The following is a 22,355-nucleotide window of genomic DNA, read 5'->3' as shown; positions in this document are numbered from 1 at the left end:
CGGCTCCGCGCATGCGGCCCCAGCTGTGAGGGAAGGCGGCCACTGCTTCCGGGTCGGTCGGCTCGGCGGCACCATGTCGTGCACCCTGGTTCCCTTCGGCCGCTTTCAGGATCTGGAGGCAGCCCGTGATTTCCTGTGCCCGCACCGCCGACAGGGCAGCGCCGCGGCCGGCAGGGACAGCAGGGAGAGCGGTGAGTCCGGGCCGCTGCTGGAGGGGGAGCTGGGGACCGGCCCCACGAGCGGGGCTCGGTGTGGGGGCAGCCCGGCTCGGCTGGGGATACCGCCCGCTGTGGACGGTGCCACGTTTGCGAGCTCTGTTGTCCCACTGCTGGGTGATCCTGGTGCCTGTCCGATCTCTCATCCTCGTCCCGTGGGTGTGAGCGAAGCTCCTCAGACTTCTTAGTGTAAGTTTGTGGTGTCCTACTTAAGGGAGTGTAGCTCTCAGAGGATGGTCTCTTAAAGTGAAGCAAAACGGGCTGTAAGTCTGCTAAGGAGTTAGTTTGGGGGCTCCAGTGAGAGCAGGAAAAGCCACGAAGGAAATAGCTGGGAGCTGGAGGCCAGGTTTGTGTAGTTTGGGGCAGGCAGAATCATAGAGCCCACCCAGCTCCATCCCCAGCCATAGGCAGGGCTGCCCCCCTATGTCACTTGATAATACATGGAAGACTAATGGGTGTAAAGGAACTTCTGGATGCTTCTGTTGGTGTGGATTTGTCAAATGGCAGCTGTAAAGACGGGAGGCATTTCATTTGTTGTGGAAGCACAGAAAAATGATAGCAGCATTGAGATTGCGTGTTCTAGAATGTGCTGTTCATCTTCTTTAATGAGCTGGCTCTATTTGGGTGATTTTTCTATTTGCTTATTTAGTCATCAATGCTGAATATCAGAACTGAGTGTTTAAGTACCATTCATTTAGACTTATTCACATGTGTTGGGTTGGTGGTGGACAGCTGTTGGCTCAAAGTGAGTTAAAGTCCTCGAAGCGACTTTAATTAAAGCACACAATCAGGCCATGTTGGTGCACGACGTCTCAGTGCATTTGTTTTTGAGCAGGTCGAGCACTGTTGTAATTTGGAGAGGTGTCTCCTGTTAGAAATGAGCAAGTTGGGTAGGTATGTTAAGTTAGGAGAAAGATTTGGCTGTGTGGAATGGGAGGTTCCTTCCCCTTTCCATTTCTTTCAGGAATCATAGTCGTTGTTTCTTGCTGCCTGCTTTCCTGCCACCCTGCAGTCTAAGCACCTGAGTCATTGAGCTGTGAGGATGTTTGGAGATGTATTACGCTGGGTGAGATGGTGTAGCTAATGTCGTCACTGCCCATCTTGAGGTCTTGCATTCTGAATTGCTGTTTTTGACTCTCTCCCTTTATTCTTTACACCTACGTATTAATCCAGTCATTTTTCTTACTCAGCAGCTGACTTGTGTGGCAGATCAGGAAATTTCTAAGGTTTTCACTAATGTGTTTATCTCCCTTTACACGAATGACATTCATACCCCCAAGTCATTTCTCCTTGGGAGCCCTCAGGCAGCAGTGCTTGCATGTGGTACTAAGCAGGTGACTTCAGAGTGGTTCGTGGCCCAGCCTACATTATCAAAACACTGCTGCTTACTTTATGGTGGGGCTGGGGGTGAGGGAGAGACTGAGGAGGATGTTTTGACCTTGAGATATGTTGTCTAGATCTAAGAAGTATCACTTATCTGCCCCTTTTTGCAATAGGATTCATAGCTTAACCTTGATAGAGGGACTCCTATCCAAAACCCTGCAATGTTAAATTGACAGCATCCTGAAAAGCATTCTTCAGCCCCATTCCTTGAAACCACGTATTTGGAATTGTGCTTAACACACTTGGCTTTATCTAGACCGACTAATTTGATTCAGAAATTCAGAAAGCCGGGCTTTTTATTTCAGAGCTTCAAACGAGGTTTAACACAAAATGCATTACAAAATGGATTTCTAAATGGCATTTGGCTATGGGATTCTTAAGTGCATCTGTATGCCTCTCATTCAGTTGGGTATTTTCCTGTTGAAGATACTTTTTAGTATTGCCTCTTTAATTAGATCCTCACTCTCCAGGCTGTGTTATATACATTTACAGTTCCTTTCTTGTCACTTCTGTAAATTATCAAAATGATTTTGCCTTTATTGTGTTTCATATGTAACAGTACATTGTGAAATGTGGGGCAGATGAAATGGTGTGCTCTCAATTCACGTGGTGTAGTGGTGTCGGAGTACTTTGTCCAATTATCCTTCACACCTGTTGGTGTTTTTGTTTGTTTTGTTCTGGTTGTTTTTCTGTTTCTAGTGCTGTAACATCTTTAGCGGGTCGCCTTCCTTCTTGCTGTGACTGATAACTGGAGCTCTGGCTTCCACTTGAAAAAGGAAGCTCTATGTTTTGTATGTCATCATTTCCATTTGTTTCCTGTGCTGTGTTGTTTCACAGTGTTTCCTTCCTGCCGTGCTACCTCCAACTTTGTTTCTGGATAATCTATGACTGTAAACCATGGAGATTTGCAGCATTATTTTTTTTAAAAAAAAGCTATGTAGTGCAGGATCATTTCTAGTTTGATTGTTTTTCTTGGATTAAAACACTAGAGCACTTCATTCTCCCTCAGATGGTCACAAGAAATACATGAACTGTGTTTTTTTTTTTGTATTAGTGAGCTAGTTTGAGTGCCATCTTTTTTCTTTTTCACTTCTTTTAAGATAAGAATAGTACAGATCTGCAAAAGGGGCTTCCAGTAATGCTGTCAAGGCAGCCCAGCGTGTCTGGCAGTCCCCAGTACAGGGGCAGCTTTGGGAATAAATGTCCCATTATTACTGAATAGCAGAAAGTTGTATCCTTAAATTCCTTGGCCTGAAGAGAAATGAAGCTGGTATTTCTTCCCATATGAAATCCAGGCATGGAACAAATTGCTGCATGACTTTTATATGCAAATAGGACATATCCATGTATGTAGGGCTGTTCTGATCACTGTATCTTTAGGGTCTGGTTTTCAACATGTGTTCTTCTTCTTCTGCAGGATATTTTGTGACACATTCACACTAATGAATAATGCTGTGCTGTGGTTGAAGTATTACAGGTGTGCCCCCCTGCTGGTTCTCTCTCCATTATTTCTGGATAAATTACTCGTTTAATACCCTGCTTCATTCACCATTTCAGCTGCTTTGCACAGGAGAAGTTCTTGATATGGATAAGGGTACCATTTTTCCAGAATTAATGCCTGGAAGGATGGAAAGAATACATACAGGGACTTGAGAAATGCATATCATTAAAGTGCATGGGGCAGTCTGTATAATACTGGGTGGATACAAAGGAGTAAGTTTGTAATGGCTGTAAGCTGGAGGACATATGGACCCTTTCAGAGCAGGTCACAGCTGTGAGAGATCTTTGCAGCATCACCAGTGGAACGACATCTCACCATTACCTCACATTTTCCAGTCTGTCTGGATTCATCTGAGAGATGACAACACTTACACTGTGACCATGCAATAAAGGCACGAGATAATAAATGCAAATAGAATTTGGTTAGCTACCTTAAACTAAATATTGAGTTGGTTTCTGCTTTCTTCTTGCAGTTCGTATTCAAAATGCCGTAATTCTTTGTCTGTTTGTACACTGGAAAGTCATAAAGCCTAGTCTTGTATTTGAGCTTGACTGTTGTTACATAGGTAGACCTCTTGAGATAACTGCGCAGCCAGCTCTGCGTTGGCGATGATGCAGTAAGCTGACTCACCCGTTTCATAAGGTGGTGGAGAGGTTTCGATGTTAACAAAGGGTACTCATACACTGGATATTTGGTCACACACAGTCTTGTGAAACACCTCAACAGCGTTGGTGGAATGCTGCTTTCTTAAGCTAAAATATTTTTAGAGTTTTTTTTTTTTCATTAGTGGTACAAAAGCTTAAAAAATCTGCGTGAATAGAGTATAGATTTGTTTTGTTTTCTGGTTTGATTTTGTTGTTAAAGTAGCCAGAGTTTTTAGAGAAATAGGGTGTTCTTGGTATAAACATTCTTGTTCAAGCTGTTTGGTCATCCAGAATGGCCGAACCTTGCTTGATTAAAGCTACATTTAAACTAGGTTGAGATGAGATACTTAAACTTGTTAAGGTTCATGCAGCCATGACATCAGTTAATGAAACTCCTGGAACTCCTCCTCAGGAAATGCTTGAAGCCTAATGAAACCTGAAGCAGTAACACCAATACGGATCTCTATCCTTGTTTTTTTTAAGCTATCACAGTGATGCCTGTAGTCTTACTGAGTCTTTCAGCCTACATGCAGCTAACCTTTGGGTATGATCTTCAGTTCCCATCAAATTCAGAATTTTTAGATGAAAGAACTTTAAGTGTCGTTGTATAAGACCAATGCATCATCCCTTGTAAGATAGCTGAGAAGTAGGCTTCTCTCTACAAATTGCAGTTTTCTCAGCTTGTTTGAGCTATTTTGTAAGCCTGTGGTTTCCCTGAAGTTTCTGAATGATGTAACTGAATCTGATTAGTGTCTTGTTAACTTTCCCCTTCACTGTTTTGCCAACAGGTGAATAGGCAGTGCCTGTGTGCTCCTTTTCCCTGTGGAGGCTGTAGCTTCAGCTCTGCTGTGGCTTCTTTGGGAGCAGTGGTAATGGTAGCCCAGTCTGCATTGTCCTGGCCTTGGAGACTCTGTATTCAAAAGTGAATTTCTTTGCACGCAATCGTTTCCTGTCAAAATGGACTTACCTTGCTACCAGCTTGTCCTGCAGTTGACTGAAAAGCAAACCAATAACACCAATATGGAAAGGAAGATATTTTTCATACCTAAAAAGAAGCACAAAGTTGTTCACATGTGGTTCTTATGATGTTACAGAGCTTTTGACCTTCATCAGTATGATGCTCAAGGGCACAAACATGAATCCTTGAAGTGCTGAGTGAGCATCCTGTCTCCTTACTTTCTCTGTAGCTGCCTGCTAGTATGTACAAGATCGTACTTCTGTTGGCTTTGAAATGGTAACAATTTAAAATCAAGCTAAAGCTTAAATTTGGCAGAAAGGTCTTAGGTCTTCTTAGCTACTGTTGTTTCAGCTTCCTGACACAAACTAGAAGTTTATCTTGGCTCCCTTGAAAGGGCTGTGGAGAAACTGAGAGAAGGCTAAAGTGCTTGAGTCATCTGTTTGGTGAAGTGTAGAGGCCCTGCTGAAGGTTGCGTTGCACCAGGCACTGTAAGCTGTTAGGGCCCAGAGCTCTGCACGCAGTCTGTCAGGTGTTGCTGCACCTGTTTCTAATCTGTACTTTGGTTACATCTTGATTTCGTTGGGGTTTTCTTTTTACTTTTCATAAAGTGGAGATAAATAGGAAGAAATCCAGCTCTACCTCTTCACGGTTATTTTTTTTTTTTTTTTTTTTTATCCTGTATAGCTTGTTTAATATCTGCTACTAATAAAGTTAGAGTGCATTGGTGAAGAAAGGAAAACGACTGCCAGCAATCCGTTTTGTGTTTTTTCTTGCTTCTGTCATATTCATGTGACTATTTTGGTTTTCTTTGTCTGTTTAAAGCAGGTAAACCAACAAACTGGGAAGATGGTGGCTGGGGAGCCTGGGATGAAGCAGAATTACCAGAACCTGTAAGTTAATATGCATGAATCACAGAATCACAGAATTATCAAGGTTGGAAAAGACCTAGAAGATCATCTAGTCCAACCATTACCAATACTACCCAGAATCATATTACTAATAATAATACTACTACATAATACTACTATGAATCATATTCATCAACACAACATCCAAACGTTTCTTGAACGCTCCCATGGTCTACTACATGAGTTGTAGGTCTCTGCGTTTCAGTCTCATTTTTTTTCTTGCAGTTTCTGAACAATTACTGTGGAGGCCCAAATTCAGGCATCTTGTCTCAGAATCCAGTTGACTCTTAGAAGAACTGTTCCATAGTTGCACATAAAAATACCGTGCTGGGAATAAACACTGAACTAAAACATTCTTCTGCAATTTGCAAGAGAGCTTCCTTAAGTATGTAACTGATGTAGTAGAGGAGTGCACTGTGAAGTGTAGTAATTCCAGTACTGAAATGCATTATTCCTGATTTTAATTCACTTAGAAGAGAGTATGGGAGAATCTTTGGGTAAGACTGGGCTGGGTCTATCAGAATTTCATGCTGTAGAATGAGGAAGACTGGAATGATGCGAGTATTGCCTTGCTATCCACGTCACAGTACTGTGTGCATCTTAGTTCTCAACTGATTATTTTCTTAAGAGGACTGATTCGATCTTCTAGAATCTATCTAAAAACTTGAGTGTACCTACCTGATAATGGATGTCTTTCATTGCAGTCTGTTTTTGCATTGCTTTGAATGAGTCTCATCTCTCATTCTTCTCTTGCTGGTTGTCATTCCAATATATAACTAATGTTGGGAACTGCCATTACCAGAAATCTAAAAACAACAATGTAAGCTGATGTAATTACATGCTGTGTCCTCTGTGTCAGCTTTAATGGTTTGCAGCTGCCTGTGTGGTTAGGAAATGACAGTCCAAAATATTCGTGGGGGGATGAGGAATGCTGGAAATGCATCAGATTTGGATAAAAGTGGAAGAGTATAATGGTTTAAGAAAAAAAGATGCTTAGACTTTCATTTCACTTGGAACAAGTGCCTGAAATTAGCTTTTGAGGGGGAAAAAAAGGGAGAGTAGTTAGCTTTATTTAGATACGGTGGCAAGGAAGATCATATTTCTATACCTTGCTCTTAGTAGCTGAATGGTGGCTTTTGGGGGCCTGGGCATGACAGTGAATTTATAGTCATCAACCAGTCTTAAGTGTAGACTTTGAAATCCTGAAGTACTGATGTAAATACCTTTCTGCTGGTCACATAGTGCTCCCTTTATGTTGTGATGTATGGATGGTGTTAAAGAGGAGATGAAATTAAGCAAGCACAATGAGGGCAGCACTGTTGCTCTTTACAGGGAGAAAAACATCCTTCTTCCAATGAATGTGTTTGAGAATAATGCATCTAGTCTGGGGTTGGTGTTGAGGCTGAGACTTGTAGCTGTCCGGGATGACTTGCATAAGATGTTAGGGAAGCTGTCTCTCTAGAAATCCTCTGCATCCGTATGAATCATCTGAAGAAAACTGCTTGCTAAATTCCATGTTAGAGCTAATAGGGTAGGTTGAAGAATCCAGACCTCACCTTGCTAAAAAAAACCCTCTTCTGTATTTATCTCAGTGTGCAGGAATTATGCCCAGAGAGTGGGGCAGAATCTTTAACTTTTTACTTGAATGGGAAAACAGATATTACAGCTGAGGTGAAAAGTTTAAATGAGCATGGCGTCTCCAAGGGATGAGTCACTCCCATGCTGATGTCAGGGAATAAAAGGAAGCATAAAAACTCTCAAATAGGGTGGATATTCAGCTCCCATTTCAATGAAGTGAATTTATCAGGCCACATTTTTTTTACAAGTGTCATAAGCTTTTGTAATTTGGTAGATTCATCACGTGAAACTGAATTGTAGTTGATCTTTTCCTAAAGCATTTCATAGAATCTTAGCATATCCTGAGTTTGAAAGGACCCACAGGAATCACTGATCCAACTTGTGGCTCCACACAGGACCACCCAAAATCCAAACCGTATGTTTGAAAGCACTGTCCACACCCCTTAAACTTTGGTAGCTCAGCACCACAACCACTGCCTTGAGCAGCCTGTAGCATGCCCAGCACTTCAGTGTCTAAAGTATGTTTCTACATATATACACACATGTATATTTTTGATGGACATTCAACATATTCTTTATGTGCATGTATGGGAACTGTTGAATCATGGCCTGAACCACTCCTGAGGCAAGCACTGGGTCAGCCCTGGGAGCACAGGTGAAGGCAATTCAGCTGTGTGATCAGAAGTGGTGGAGCCTGGCTGCACCTCTTCTAGACCCCATTTAAAGGCTGAGTGCTGCTGGAGAAGGATCTCTTTCTGGAGACTGCTTCCTCTGGAGTTTTCTACCCCGAGTCTAGAATGCAGGTGAGGTGGTTGTGTTTGGTATTGAGATTAAACCAAAGTGTTAATTTGAATCTTGCAGGTTGTGCATGTTTAAAAATCACTGCGTATGTTAAATAAAGCTTTACCTATAGGAAGAAGAAGAATCTGCTTCCAAGAACCAGAGGAATTACTGGCTTCAAGATTGCGTGTTGTCCTTGTCACCAACAAATGACCTGATGGTAATAGCTAATGAGCAGAAGGCAGTCTTTTTAGTGTGTAAGTATACATTCTGCTAAGTATGTAAGTATATACATTTAATAGTAGTCAGGACAAAGTCTATTTTTTTCCCCTATTTCTGGAGTTATCCTTAGTAATATATGAAAACTGAAGAGCCAGCTGCTTGCAATGGCCTGGTTGCTTTTGCCATTAACAGTTGCAGTTGGTGGTACATGAGCATATGTTGGTGATTCTTTCCCTTTACTCTGCCCTTGTAAGAACCCACATGGAGTATTGCATTCAGCTCTGGGACCTGTAAAATAAGAAGGATATGGAGCTGTTGGTGCAGGTCCAGAGGAGGGTCGTGAGAATGATCAGGGATCTGAAGTGCATCTCCTGTGTATAGAGGCTGAGAGAGCTGGGATTGTTGAGCCTGGAGAACAGAACACTCTGGGGATACCTTACAGTAGCCTTCCATTACCTCAAGGGGACCTGCAATAAAGATGTACAGAGACTCTTTATTGGGGAGCGTAGTGATAGGGCAAGGAGTAATGGCTTTAAAAGAAAGGAGTTAGAATAACATTTGCAGTATACCAACTTAATGCGATCTGCCTGATTACCTTTGTTGCTAGTTTTTCACAGAAGATAAGACAGTAGTGGTCCTCAGAAAGTTCCTGTTGCATCAATAGTGAGGAGATGTGACTTAGTTTACCTGCTGGAGGGTGCTGCTCAACTGCTCAGCAGTAACTATGTTGCACAGTGGCCGAAGTGTCCTTGTGTCTTAAACTTTAAGTTTCAAATGACACAGTGTAAGTTTTCTTAGTGGTCCATCTGCAACTGGAAGTTGAGTGATGAAACAATGTGTCAATTGTAGTAGCACCTTGAATAGGAAAGCATAGTGTTTTCTAGCACTGTGCTGATCAGCCTGTCAGACTTAGTGTAGGATTTCCATGTTCTCAGGGTTAACGTTAGAGTATTTTTATTTGTTAAAGCCTCAGCGATCATCCCTGAAGAAGACTGCATTTGTTTCGTACTCTTCTACTAAAGATTCTGTTTTATTAATGGAATCTTTTAAAACTTAATTTAGTTGGTAGTACTGTATGTAACTTTTTGAACAAAACTAGACATTTCAGAATGATTTTAATAGTACATTGTTCTATGCAAGTAGAATTCTGTGAGGTGTAAGACATTACGGTTTTATAGATGGTGTCTATTTTTAATCATAGCTAAATGGAAGCAGAGTGACAAGGGAAAAGAAGAAATGCAGTATGCTGTTGGCTGGAGTGGCTGTCTGAGTGTTGAAGAAGGGTAGGTGTTGGAATGCGGTTGTGGTCAAAACATTGTTTTTCTATTTAATAGTTAATAACTTGTAATGTAACTTTATTTTTGCTTTTGTCCAAGTGCATTTATGTTTTCATACATTTGTATGTTGAAAGCAGGAATTGAGTAATCTGGATGAGCTTTGCAAAGGTCACCATCCATGGATAATGAGTCTCAGGACATGCTCGTATAAAGTAGGACGAATGCTGTCTGTGCAAGTTAACGTATTTGCGTATAGATTAGAAATTCAGAACAAATCTGGGTTCTCAAGCTTTTTACGAGTACTAGAAGAATGCTTTTTGAAAATCTACTTTTAGAGCAGAGATGGAATTTTGGTAGGGAAAGCTGCAACTGGAAGAGTATGAAGCTGTTTGAAAATGAAAAGATTATTTCTGGAAATCTCAAGTAAATATGAAGATCTCTTTGGTTAAGAAGTCAGTCCAAATCACAAGTGGTGAGCAACATTCATGTGCTTTTCAAATGCACTGAATTTTATCTGTGACCTCTGAAGTAAATAGCCTTTTACCTGCTGTTGCCACTTTTAGAAATGGTTTTGGTGCTCTAAGTCATTTGGAGCAGTTAGAAAATTTGCATTGGAAATACATTTGGTATTTATACAAAATTTCTGCTAGATCTGTCTTCAAATAACCAGACTGACACTTTCTGGAATCTCCCATATGGAGTAGGATTTGGATTTCATTATCAAGTTTGCAGTCTTGAGTTGTCTGCATTTGAGCATGCCTGTTGGCTTCAGCCTTCTGTTATGCTGCAGGAGGTGCTGAATTAATCAGACGTTTTCCAATCTGTATGAGTAAGCCTTCTGCTGCAGTGAGTTTGAACTATTTTGTAGTGTGTCCCTTCAGGATTTTTTCCCCATTCTACTGCTGAAATTACCATGTCATCTTCTATTCCAAACAAACTCCTCAGCAAATGAATAAACCCCTCTGTTTCAGGACTTAGTACTGTTCTTTGAGCTCTGCAGTGGAATGGGTGGCTTTCTTTAGACAGACACAGCTAAATTTGTTACAACTTGATTTAAGGCTTGCAAGTGTTTCCTGAAGGTGAGGGTTCTATTTCTGTGGGTGCTCAGTTGCTGTCAGATTGTCTAAAGGCTTGCAGTGTTTTTTGCCCAGAGCTGTTAAAGAACTGACACTGTTGTAAGGCGTCTAAACTTTCCTCTTAAAGATAAGATTTCACTGAAATTGCTACTGAATTGTGGCTATATTGCAACTTGTGTCAAACTTGTGTTTAGAATTTTTTTTTCTATAATTGTCTAGCCTGGTTATGGAATGGAGGTGGCCTGAAATGCAAGTAATCAACAGCACTGGAAGCTCTTATGCTTCAAATGCTGTTCAGGATGTCATCTTGAATTTAAATGGTATTTCATAAAATCTTTGTACTGCTTCTGTTTCCTTAGACAGTGTTAAACTTTCCATTGTAGAAGCAGCTAAATAATTTTTGATATGAGATATTGAGGCCTGCCCCTCTGCTTGCATCCTGTATGCTGTAGCTGCCATGCTCAGTTTCCATTACCTGGGAAGACCAGGTTGCTTCTTGAGATGTTATCAAGTTATATTGATGAGTACAGTGGATGCAAAAACCTACTTGGTTACATAATGTATTTCAGAACTGTATTTTGAGAAGTGTGGTTTAGGTGTAGTCCTTGCAGGTTTTTTTTTTGTTTGTTTTAAGCAGTGAATCTTTACTGAGAGAACTGGCAGAGTGATCAGTCTTGATTGATGAAGGAGGACAATAACAAGGTGTAATAAGCACTCTTTGCAATCTGTTTAGGTACTTAAATGTAATTCAAAATTGCTTTAAAAAGGAAGGTTTTCTTTTTTTGCCTTTTCTAATTTGAGCTTGATTAATTATGTTCTGCATTTCTATATTGTTAATACATTACAAATGATGACTTAGGAAGATGTCATGTAGAAAAATCTTCTACAACTGGAGGATAAAATATGCTTAATAGTTTTATCTTTCTGTTTCTAGTGAATGTGTGAGTAGTGTTTTGTGTATCCCATTGGCAAGTCAGAAGAGGTAAGGATTGATATTCCTATGAATATGCATTTTCCTTACATTACACCATTGTACGTTTATGACTTAGAGCAGGATTTGTTTTTAACTTCTAATGTATCTTTATGAAACAGGAGCTCTACAGGTCGTCCTGACTGGACCTGCATTGTGGTTGGCTTCACCTCTGGCTATGTTCGTTTTTACACCGAGGTATGTTTCTGAGCATGGTGAGCCCACAAGAAAACCATTGCAATAAATCTATTTCTAAACAACATCTAATTTCACAGACAGTGTTTTTTGCCTTCCCTGACACTAATGGTCACACTTATTATTCTTTCTCTTTTAGAGTGGAGTACTGCTTCTTGCACAGCTTTTAAATGAAGATCCTGTCCTGCAGCTTAAGTGCAGAACCTATGAAATTCCCAGACATCCTGGTGTCACAGAACAGGTTTTGTCAGATTATTTCAAAAGCGAAGTGGCAGTGTTAAGGGGTATGAAAGGGAGTCTTCTCTGTGAATCCTCTACGTCCTTTACAAAGTTTTTTCATGGGTAGAAAATTCCTGACAAGAGACTGGATTTCTTGGTCTAGAATTATTTTTGCTTGTATTGTTTGAGGAGGATTCAGCATTTCTTTTGTTATTAGTAGCATTGAGTTTGATCTGTAGGTTTGTTGTGGTTATCTCTGCGGCAGCATCGCAAAAGAAGGCTTCATTTATTTCCTATTTTTTTTTCATTTATGTTCACAAAATATAACATATTGATGATGAAAGAAGAAAACAAAACTTGAGAGGTGCCAGGAGCTATACATATGCATTCACAAGCATTTATATTCTTTCACAGAGAAGATAGCTAAAAATTAAAGCGATGTTTATGAGAGTGCTAAGAATCTGCATGTCATAATGAGTGTTTCCTACAGAGAAGGTTTTTGTAGAGCTCGAGCTATTTAGTAGAAAAGCCAGCTTTCTTTGCTTTTGGCTGAGTTGGCATGCTGTGTGTGGAAAACTAATGAGGTTAAAGACATCTCCGAGTTTGTTTTATGTTTGTGCAATGTTAGCATGATGTTTTGAGATCAGTTTTGAAATACAGAAACATTAAGGAATTTGAATCCTGAATTTATATGACCAAATTATTATTTTCATGCCTAAGGGGTAATTCAAGTGCTAATCCACTTACAGAATCTGGCTAATAAAGCATTGTTGTATTCTGGTTAGGCCTGATTTTCTGTGGTCTTAACAAGCTACTGTAAATGTTACATTTTCTCCCTAAGCCATAAAATGTATTAAGCAAGCATAAGAGTCATTGGAAGAAGATAAAATGTCAGGCCTAAATAACTGTTTATATATGGGACAGCATAACACTTAGTTCTTGTAGTTCAGCCTAAGGGGCTTGTTTTGTCTGGGGCTTGTTTGAAATTAACTCTTTGAGTGTAATACTTGCCTTCATGTAGTTAACAGCTTATTTTCTAGCTACTGTGTTATTACAGTTGCAATGATTCTTTTTTCTTTTTAATCTGTCTTCTCTAATTTTCTTCTACAGAATGAAGAGCTGAGTATCCTGTATCCAGCAGCAATTGTGACAATTGATGGTTTCAGTCTCTTTCAGTCCCTACGTGCATGTCGCAACCAGGTAGCAAGAGGTATGGGTAAGAAGAAGTTTATATTTCTGTGTCTCTTTATTTTATGTACTGCGAAACACTATTTACATACACTTAGCAGATATCAAGTCAAGGTAAAATTTGAATCTTTCTTGCTTGTCCTTTAATATGGAGGTATCTCTTGTATTTATGGGAATTCCTTACACCACAGAAAATGTCCTCAGAGCACAAGTTGTCTGAGTATCATTAACTGTTTTGAACATTCTCACCATAGTACTGTGTGCTGGTTGTGGCTGGGATAGAAATAAGTTTCTTCACAGTAGCTCGTATTATGGTGTTTTGGATTTGTTACCAGCACAGTGTTGATAATACATTGGTGTTTTAGCTGTTGCTGGGTATCAAGCATCAAGGCCTTATCTGTTTCTCATACTGCCCTGCTGGAGAGTAGGCTGTGGAGTATGAGAACCTGAGAGGAGAAACAACCTAGAGAGCTGACAATATACTATATGGCATTGTGCCCAGTAATAAAAGCTGGGGGGAAAAAAGGGGGAAGGGAGGATGTTCAGAGTAGTGTTAGTCTTCTGAAATGCCTTTTTTTGTGTGACAAAGCCCTTCCTTTTTGGAAATGGCTGAATATCTGCCTGCTGGCAGGGAGCAGTGAATGAATTCCTTGTTGGACTCTGTTTATGCACGCAGCTTTTGCTTCACCTATTAACTGTCTTTATCCCAGCTCATGCAGTTTCTTTCACCATCCCTTGTGAGGGAGATGAATCACAGTTGTGTGATGCTTAGCCATGTTAACACGCAACATCTTGTTAAAAGTAATTCTTTGGCTCATAAGTTGCCACGTAAATATGCCTAGACCACAGAAATAAGTTGTAGTGGCCTTCTGTAATTCGTACAGAATAGTAAGCCATACTTAATTTGTGAACTCTGTAAATAGTAAGTATATTTGTGATGGACATTGTGAAATTCTGTTCAATTGATGAAACTAAAACACTTACAATTAAGGAAAATATTTCAAAATGTTGTTTTACCTCAGCAGCTATTCAAATGTATGTTAATTTAAAATGAATTTATTCTTCAGTTCCCATCAATTTCTTCCCGTTATTCTATCTGTGTGTGCTTATCAATTTTTGTCAGCTGCAGCATCTGGCAATGAGAATGTTCAGCCGCCACCTCTAGCCTATAAGAAGTGGGGTTTGCAGGACGTGGATACAATTGTTGACCATGCTAGTGTTGGTAAGCATTTGTGTGTTTTCATATTTTTGGTTTGAATGAAATTAAATGTTTTAGTGTTGGAGTGAGAGCACTTACTAGTGGTACTGTTTGGGTAGAAATAAGTGGGAGGAGACTGACGTAGTGAATAATCTCATGAACCATCACCAGAAGTGTATTGTACTTGTAGTTGCTTCAAGCATTCTATCAATTTGAGAAGAGAGAAAGGGAGGAAGCCCTAGCTGTCGTGTCTGTCATTTGATAAGAAACAACAAAGAGAGACTAGATAGATGCAGTTCTGTTTCTGCCAGGTTAAAACATTATCTGGCAATCAAACTGAGACTGATACTGGTATGCTTTAACATATCAAGAAACTAGAACTTGGAATTGTACCTTTCCAAAAGAGACCAGCATACTTCTATATGCTTTTAGAGTCTTAAACGCCTTAGGAATTTGCAGATGCCTGGGAGACGGTAAATTTCATTACTTTTCCATCTTTTCTTAAAAACATCAAGTTGGAAGGGTGCTCAGTACACAAGTGAAGTGGATTTTATTAACCACATCTTTACTGCTATACCCTACAGTACTGATACTGTACTTCAGTATGCATCTCTACTGGTTCTTGTAGTCATTAATGTTTGGGTAAAGTATGGAAGCTTCCCTTCTCATCCTGTTAGATTGTTCCCATTTTTCATCTCTGCAGTAAGTTTTGCTCAGTTGTTGTTTTGGTTTTTTTTTAAATGAAAACTAAAAGTATAAGACACTCACTTTTATGGTTCTTGTAGGCATTATGACACTATCTCCTTTTGATCAAATGAAGACTGCCTCGAATATAGGTGGATATAATGCAGCTATAAAAAACAGCCCACCTGCTATGTCTCAGTATGTTACTGTTGGATCCAATCCCTTCACTGGTTTCTTTTTTGCCCTGGAGGTATGTACTACAAAGCTGACTTGCTGAAACTGCTTGAACGATTAATCCTTCTCATCTCTATATAGGTATTTTTATATTCATTTTATGCTGACGTTTCACCCTTTTCTCTATCTTCAGAAAATGGAGCCATTTTCAGATTTGTATGGCTTTGATTTCCTCACAAACACACCAGATAACTCTCCATAGTAAATCATACACAGAGTTTCTTTAACTTCTGTTGCAGACAAACATACTCAGCTACCAGTGACTTGCAGGAGGATTTTTGAAATGGTAAAGAGCTGTCAGAATGGCTTTGCTGGGGGCAGTGAATTAAAATTTTGCAGTGTTAAAGCTATGCTTTCTGAGCTGAAAGTCCATAAGAGGCCTGAAAAACTATTCTGCAGTTGAGTTCAGTGTAAGAACTATTTCTTGGCATTCTGAACACTATTTCTTCATTTCAGGGTAGATCACGGCTGTTTCTTGACTACCTAAACACTTTTCTTCCTTCCAGGGTAGCTCACAGCCACTGTTGTCTCATGTTGCTTTAGCAGTTGCAAGTAAACTGACTTCAGCGTTATTTCATGCTGCCAGGTAATAAAATAAAAGATTATATTCAGTTATGTGTTTTAGCAGCTATTTAATAATTTAAGATTTTTTTTTACAAACTGTTAGTATAATTCTCCTAATGCTTTTTTCTATTGCAAGTGGCTGGCTTGGTTGGAAGAGCAAACATGAGGAAGAGCCTATCCAAAAACAGAAACCAAAAGTTGAACCTGCAACCCCACTGGCAGTGAGGCAAGTTTAATATGCTGTCTCAATTGTTGTTGTGCTGTTGTGTTCCTTATTATTTAAATGGCTCTGAAAGGTGCATAACTGATGAACCTGTGTGTTTTTCCTGATGTTAAACAAATATAGTAGTCTGTTGGTCACTTGTTTTAGGCTTTGTTTCTTTTAAGTTTGCCATTCTGTGCAGATTACTCATCTTTTTCAACTAGAAGAATGCATACGCATTGTTGATGTAAAAGAACAGCTTGCATAGTTCAGTGTATATACTTTAATATCACCTGGAATTTATCACTGAAGTACTTCAAAGAAACTTTGTGAGGTGCTTACTACTGGTGATAACTTAAAACACATCAGAAAAAATTAGGAGGTTCGCTGATTCCCTGTAGGATGATGAGAGAGGAGAATGGGAGAAATAGGTTGTAACTTAAGGCTTTGGTTGATTTTTCTTGTGTGTTTTTTCTTCAAGTATGGTCAAGGCTATCTGGAATTAAAAGATCTTATTCTGAGATCCTTGTCTGACAGTGCTTCACAAGGCAGTTGCTTATCCTAATTCCTGAATTTTGGTTTTCAGTAGGGTATTAACAAGACCTTCAAGATAGTTCTGCTTCTCTCAGTAGACAGCACAAAAACTTGATCATTGTTTGTTCTTAATTTTACCCCAGTCTTTTTGGTACCTTAATGAAAAGCTAATCTATTATCGTTTAATATTTCTGAAGAAAGAAAAATGAATCCAGTGATTTTTGTTTGATTTCTAGGTTTGGAATTCCAGATTCCCGTCGTCATGGTGAAAAAATATGTCTTTCTCCATGTAACACTTTGGCGGCAGTGACAGATGACTTTGGAAGAGTTATTTTACTGGATGTTACAAGAGGACTTGCAATTCGCATGTGGAAAGGTATGATATTGTATGTTAATATAGCAAATAATGTTTCAAAATAGTGTGGCTTCTTATTTCCAGACTTGAAATTCCAAGTGTTTTGAGGTGATCTAAATTGCTCTTCATGTTTGAAGCTTGTAGGTGTTAGAAACATTAGAAAACACAGTGTTTTCTAATGTTCTTGCGCTTATTTCTCATTATTACTGAGAGCTTTATATTATCTAAGTTGTAGTGCCAGAGTATCAAGTTTTTCTGGTTCTCAGACATGCACTTGCCAGCCTTTCCCTCCTGTGGCTTTGAGTGGAGCTGTTGAGATGTGAAATAGTTCTGTTTTTTAAGCAAATAACTCCCTATAAATTAAATATTTTGGACTGTATGTTTTCTTATTAATAGAGTTCTGAATACTTTGCAACCTTCCTGGTATAATATATCTTGTTATAGACTTGTTTTATACATTCAAATTTTATTATCATTTAGAATTGTCATTCATACTTGGAAAAACAATTACATCATTTAGTGATGCAGAGATGTTCTTAAGTCCTTTTTTTTCCCCAGGGAAGTTTGTGATGGGGTAAAGAACTTGCATTACTCAGAGAATAAATGGGCATTTTTATTGGTTTACTAAAAATTACATTTAAATAATTAAAACATATGAATGAAAGTTACGTTTTACTTTAATATGCTATGCAAGTTTTCTTCCCCAAATCTTCTTTTTTTTGTTGTTTTGAAATTTAAGAAATATGGACACTTGCTTCTCAGAAGAAAGATCTGGAGTATTTCCATTGCTGTAATGCTGGAAAGTACAGCCCTGATGGGTTTTATTTTCTTATGACTTCTCCTAGAAGAACTTGTTCCTTCTGAAAGCATTGCAGCAGAGAGGTGTCCTGATGGATTCTAAATGTATAGCCTAGTTTTTAACAAGAGTCTGGCTACTGGCCGGAGATGCACAGTTTAAATCCTAATCATGTCTAAATTTCTGTACTTTAAATAATCTATATTTTCTTACAAAGGATACCGTGATGCAGAAGTTGGTTGGATACAGACTGTGGAGGACCTTCATGAGAGGGAAACAGAGAAAATTGATTATTCTCCATTTGGAAATGCACAGTGTCCAAGCAGAGTGGCTCAGTTCCTTGTGATCTATGCTCCAAGGAGAGGAATTCTGGAAGTCTGGAGTACGCAGCAAGGGCCTCGTGTTGGGGCCTTCAATGTGGGGAAGCATTGTAGGTAAGAAATTTTAGCATATGGGCACGCTTTCTGTGTTTTTGCAGGATATACCAGTGGCAAAAGTGGAAAGCACTGGCAGGCTCTTTATGTGTTACTTGCAGTGTTTATACTGAACATAACTTATTATCTAGAATGAGGTTTTGTCATGCTTTATCACTATATAGTTTCTTTATTTAACAGATGTGAAGCTCTAGGTTGATTGGACAAAAACCTTTTTAAAAATGTTTGAACATTGAAGGATGCTGATTCTATTCTTTCCCATAAATGCCATGTTTTTTTTTCATTGTTTTCAGACTGTTGTATCCTGGTTATAAAATAATGGGTTTAAACAACGTTACCAGTCAGGGATGGCAGCCCCAGACTTACCAGATATGTCTTGTTGATCCAGTTTCTGGAAGTGTTAAAACTGTCCATGTACCTTTTCATTTTGCATTGAGGTAAGGACTGTATTTGCTCTGTGTAACTAAATTTCAGTGCTGTTTTTAGAAATGATTCTGTTTATGGAGAGCAATTCTTGTTCTCCTTCTCAGACTGAGTGATTCTCTGATAATAGCCTTATTGATTTGTATGCATAACGTAGTTAATGCGGTGTTACCTTTAAGTAGCTTACATATAATTCAAGTAGGAAACTTCAATTTTATTAATACATACAATGCAATTGTTTCTCTTCAGTGATAAAAAGAGTGAGCGAGCGAAAGATATGCATCTAGTGAAGAAGTTAAATGCTTTGCTAAAAGCTAAAACTTCAGATCTAGGTAGGTCCTCTTAAATAATTTTTTCAAGCTGTGTGCTATGAGATGGTTCTACTGTTTGAGATCCTGTAAGTGTAGAAACAGACATTTTGATAACTGTGTGCTGTAAATTATGATCCTGAGATGGCTTGTATTTTTTCGTACAAGGATCCAGTGTGAGCGTTATCTGCCCTTTAAATCTTGACTAAACTCTACTTTGAGTGCTTGCTTTTAACATGAGTTAATCACGTTAACGTGAATCAGTGTTTCAATCTACGTAACCTCCTTCCTTTAAAAAATACTTTTTCCTTATGAAAGATAGATTTCTGATAAGAGATGCCTCTGAACTGTTTCATTTTCACCAAGCTTATTTTTGGTAGCATCTTAATAGTATCTTAAATTCTATAGTGCACCAATGTGCACTGCAGCTGCAATGCAAGTTGACTTGCTTTTTTCACAGTCTTCTTGAATTAACGTAATAATTTTCCTTGTTCACAGACTTGATTGAAGCTGAAGCAAAGGAATTAATACTTGATATTAAATACCCCGCTACAAAGAAGCAGGTGAATATTTAATGTCAGCATTCTTCAACATTAAAGAAGCAGTGTTATTAGTTTTGATAAATCTTTCTTAAACATTTTAAAGTATTTTAGTTGTTCCTAGAGTTACTTGAAGTGAATAACAGAGCTATTACTTTGACTTGTGACTTTCTGAAGGCATCTTCCCACAGTAAAAGCTGAAATAATAAAAACAGAGCAGGCCAGCAGACCTTGTTTTAGGTCCAAACTGTGCCACGAGTATACGTGGAGACAAAAAAAGAATTGCAAAGCATTGTCAAAGTTGTACTGTTGTTGGCTTACCTTATATGTCTTAACAGCAAAGTGAAGTAAATGTTTAATTCTGTTGAATGTCTGCTTAACAGGCTCTGGAAAGTATATTGACAAGTGATCGCGTGCCACTTTCATCTCTCACAAACATCACTCAGACATTAATGGATAATTTAGAAAAACAGGGTAGGTGGATATTTATTTTGCAAATACAGTGAGGCATTTGCACCATGTCTGCAGTGCTGTAAGACAATTTTAGGGCTGCTCTGTTCTGCGGGGAGACAAACTTGATCTGCCTGGGTTGGGTGCTACATATCACAGAATGTTGCTTCTGCACAGACAGCCGATAGCTTGCTAACAAGCGTGCTTTGCTACACTTGCCATGTACCTAACAACTTGTGATTATATTTAAAAATAAAAATGGAGTGACTGGGATGAGTGCTTGCATCCAGAAAAAAATTCCTTCAAAAGAAAGCTTTGCAGACTTTGCATAGAAAGTTTTAGCTTTTCTCTCTTCACTAGCAATGAAAGCAGTGAAGATATGGTATTTTGGATCTGTGGGTTTTAATGTACTGGTGGCACAAGATTCTTATCACTGAGGATCTGAGCTCTGGCCAGATGCCTAGTATCTTCTCTTGGTAAACTTCACTGATGTTTTATTTCATGTTTTGCTGGAGGTCTCTCCAGAGTCTTAGGTTTTGTCGTTTTCCATTTAACACAACTGAAACAAAACCCACCACCACAAGAAAAAACAGTTGCTGAAAGTCTGTGAAGTTTTCTCTTTGAAATGATACACTTGGATCTTTCCAAGTTGTGAGCCTCTTCCTTGTGCTTGAGGTAACTCTGAGAAGCAAAACTGAGTGAGTTTGAAGTGAGGAATAAAATTGAGAAGCGTGTGCCTGCCACTTCTTTTGCATGTGTTGATACTTCTTAGCAGCAGAAGCTTGTGCTTTTCTCTGTTTTTATTTTCCCTGGATTCGGTTTAGCTTGTTAGGTGGAGATGAGTAAAAAAATCCCCGCCACTGCTGTATGGAAATTTAGCATAAACCATTTGTTGATTAGAATGGTTATGTGCCTTGTGTGGCAATATTGCCTCAGTGTGGCAATAGTGTTTAAGCCTCCTGGGAAGAAAATCATGTTTAGACCTTCTTCCAAATGAAGGTGATATTGTCAGTGAGACCTCTTGTACAGAACCATCTTATTAGCATCTGTGTTAATTGTTTTCTTTTTCAACAGATAAGTTTTTATTCCATGCTGTGTTGATGTTAGCTGCGAGTATACTGATCGCTTTATTGACATTCAAAGTGTGGAAACAGTTAGATTTCTTAGATTTCTGTGACTTAAAAAGATGGAAGAAATAAAAAGGCTGTGTCTTAGAGAGATTAAAATGGTTTATTATCTTTGAATATTAAACTGTCTTCTGGTGTAAGGGATGCGCTATGTTATAATATTGGCAGGACAAATGAAAGATTACAGTTCAGTACCCAGGTTTTGTTAAAAAAAGAGAATTTGAGACTTAGCATCTTTCATTTTTAGGCAGTTGGTGGTTTGTCTTCAAATCAGGGAAAGGCAATTTTGTTCGCTCAGTTCCGCTTTATCAACTTCTCCTTCATTTTAAAAATGAGCCTGATAAAAATGAGCTCTTTCTCTTTAATACTTACCATAAAAATAACTCTTGTTTTATTCTGCCATGAGCTAAACGTAATCATTGCAAGCAGCAGTGCATAAAAAAAATCAGTGTGAGATATAAGCCCTCCAGTGTAATTCCCAAAAGCAGGAGTTCAGTGCAGTTGCAAAGTGTATGGCAGTACTCCAGGCCACATATTCAAATTAAAATGCAGATCTTTTTCTTCCCCAGAGCTCGAGTGTGTGGATGAAGGTTTACTGCAGTTCTGTGCAAACAAGCTGAAGCTGTTACATCTTTATGAAACAGTGAGCAAGTTGAATTCCCAAAGCATACAGGAAGACACTCTGCCCTCAGATAACGTGAGTAAATTCAACGTTCAGTTATTGTGTAGAATTGAATGATAAGCATAAAAATATGTTTTTATGGTTTTTGAAAATAAGTAGATAAATTAATTATCTACATACATAGACTAAAGTTTTTAATTAAGTGTTTATACATATCTTCTGTTTTTTTTATTTGCTGTACAAATTCTTAGTAAGTAATATACCTAACAGTCTTTGGCAGTCAAAAATAGTTGAAAGATAAGTGAAAGTAATATCGGGATCCCCTGATTTCAGTTCTTTATGCAGAGTACGTAGGGTATTATTAACTTTAGTTTTGCAGAGGTATTTTAGAACCAATGGAAGTCACAAGTCCTGCTACTTGTATGTGCGAGTTTCTAGATGTTTGAGTACAATTCTGTGGTTGGCATCATAATTTGGCTTATTTTTGTTATCATTTAAAATAAAGCTTGTATGTTCCTAGGAAGTATATAGAGGGGTTGAAAGTCACCCATCTGCGAACGTTTCTGTATATCATTATCAAGATCCAAATACAGTTGCCTCTTGATTTAGCTTGAATGTGAAGTTAGCTGAGGTCTTTTAGCCAATATCAATCCCTGAATTTGTGATTATTTAATAATTTTAACCTTTTAAGGCATTTTTAATGTCAGAAATGTTTTGACTCCTCTGATTTGCTGTTGTTTGGTTGTTTTTTTTCTTAAGTTTGTAACATGC

The 22,355-nt window shown here is 38.7% G+C and overlaps 1 protein-coding gene across 4 annotated transcripts in view; it reads left to right on the top strand.

Annotated features, from left to right (window-relative positions):
• Positions 1–44: 44 nt before the first annotated feature.
• Positions 45–22,355, top strand: part of RAB3GAP2 (RAB3 GTPase activating non-catalytic protein subunit 2) — a 35,444-nt gene continuing 13,133 nt past the window's right edge. The window contains exons 1-19 of one of the 4 annotated variants that reach the window (XM_085541166.1): positions 45–191; positions 5,527–5,591; positions 8,101–8,224; positions 9,391–9,472; positions 11,477–11,524; positions 11,635–11,710; positions 11,847–11,948; positions 13,037–13,136; positions 14,244–14,336; positions 15,098–15,246; positions 15,737–15,816; positions 15,931–16,020; positions 16,767–16,906; positions 17,899–18,115; positions 18,409–18,552; positions 18,788–18,870; positions 19,345–19,409; positions 19,769–19,859; positions 21,532–21,659. In XM_085541166.1, coding sequence (XP_085397292.1) covers positions 74–191; positions 5,527–5,591; positions 8,101–8,224; positions 9,391–9,472; positions 11,477–11,524; positions 11,635–11,710; positions 11,847–11,948; positions 13,037–13,136; positions 14,244–14,336; positions 15,098–15,246; positions 15,737–15,816; positions 15,931–16,020; positions 16,767–16,906; positions 17,899–18,115; positions 18,409–18,552; positions 18,788–18,870; positions 19,345–19,409; positions 19,769–19,859; positions 21,532–21,659 — 1,995 coding nt within the window. In that variant the 5' untranslated portion in view covers positions 45–73. Of the gene's footprint in view, positions 192–5,523; positions 5,592–8,100; positions 8,225–9,390; positions 9,473–11,476; positions 11,525–11,634; positions 11,711–11,846; positions 11,949–13,036; positions 13,137–14,237; positions 14,337–15,097; positions 15,247–15,736; positions 15,817–15,930; positions 16,021–16,766; positions 16,907–17,898; positions 18,116–18,408; positions 18,553–18,787; positions 18,871–19,344; positions 19,410–19,768; positions 19,860–21,531; positions 21,660–22,355 lie in introns of all 4 variants that reach the window. The other 3 variants (XM_015857173.2, XM_032443782.2, XM_015857172.3) reach the window with 3 other exon arrangements.

The sequence above is a fragment of the Coturnix japonica genome, chromosome 3 (assembly GCF_054131305.1).
Source record: "Coturnix japonica strain WE chromosome 3, WE-NBRP24, whole genome shotgun sequence".
NCBI lineage: Eukaryota > Metazoa > Chordata > Aves > Galliformes > Phasianidae > Coturnix > Coturnix japonica.
This window is presented reverse-complemented; position numbering and strand designations above follow the sequence as displayed.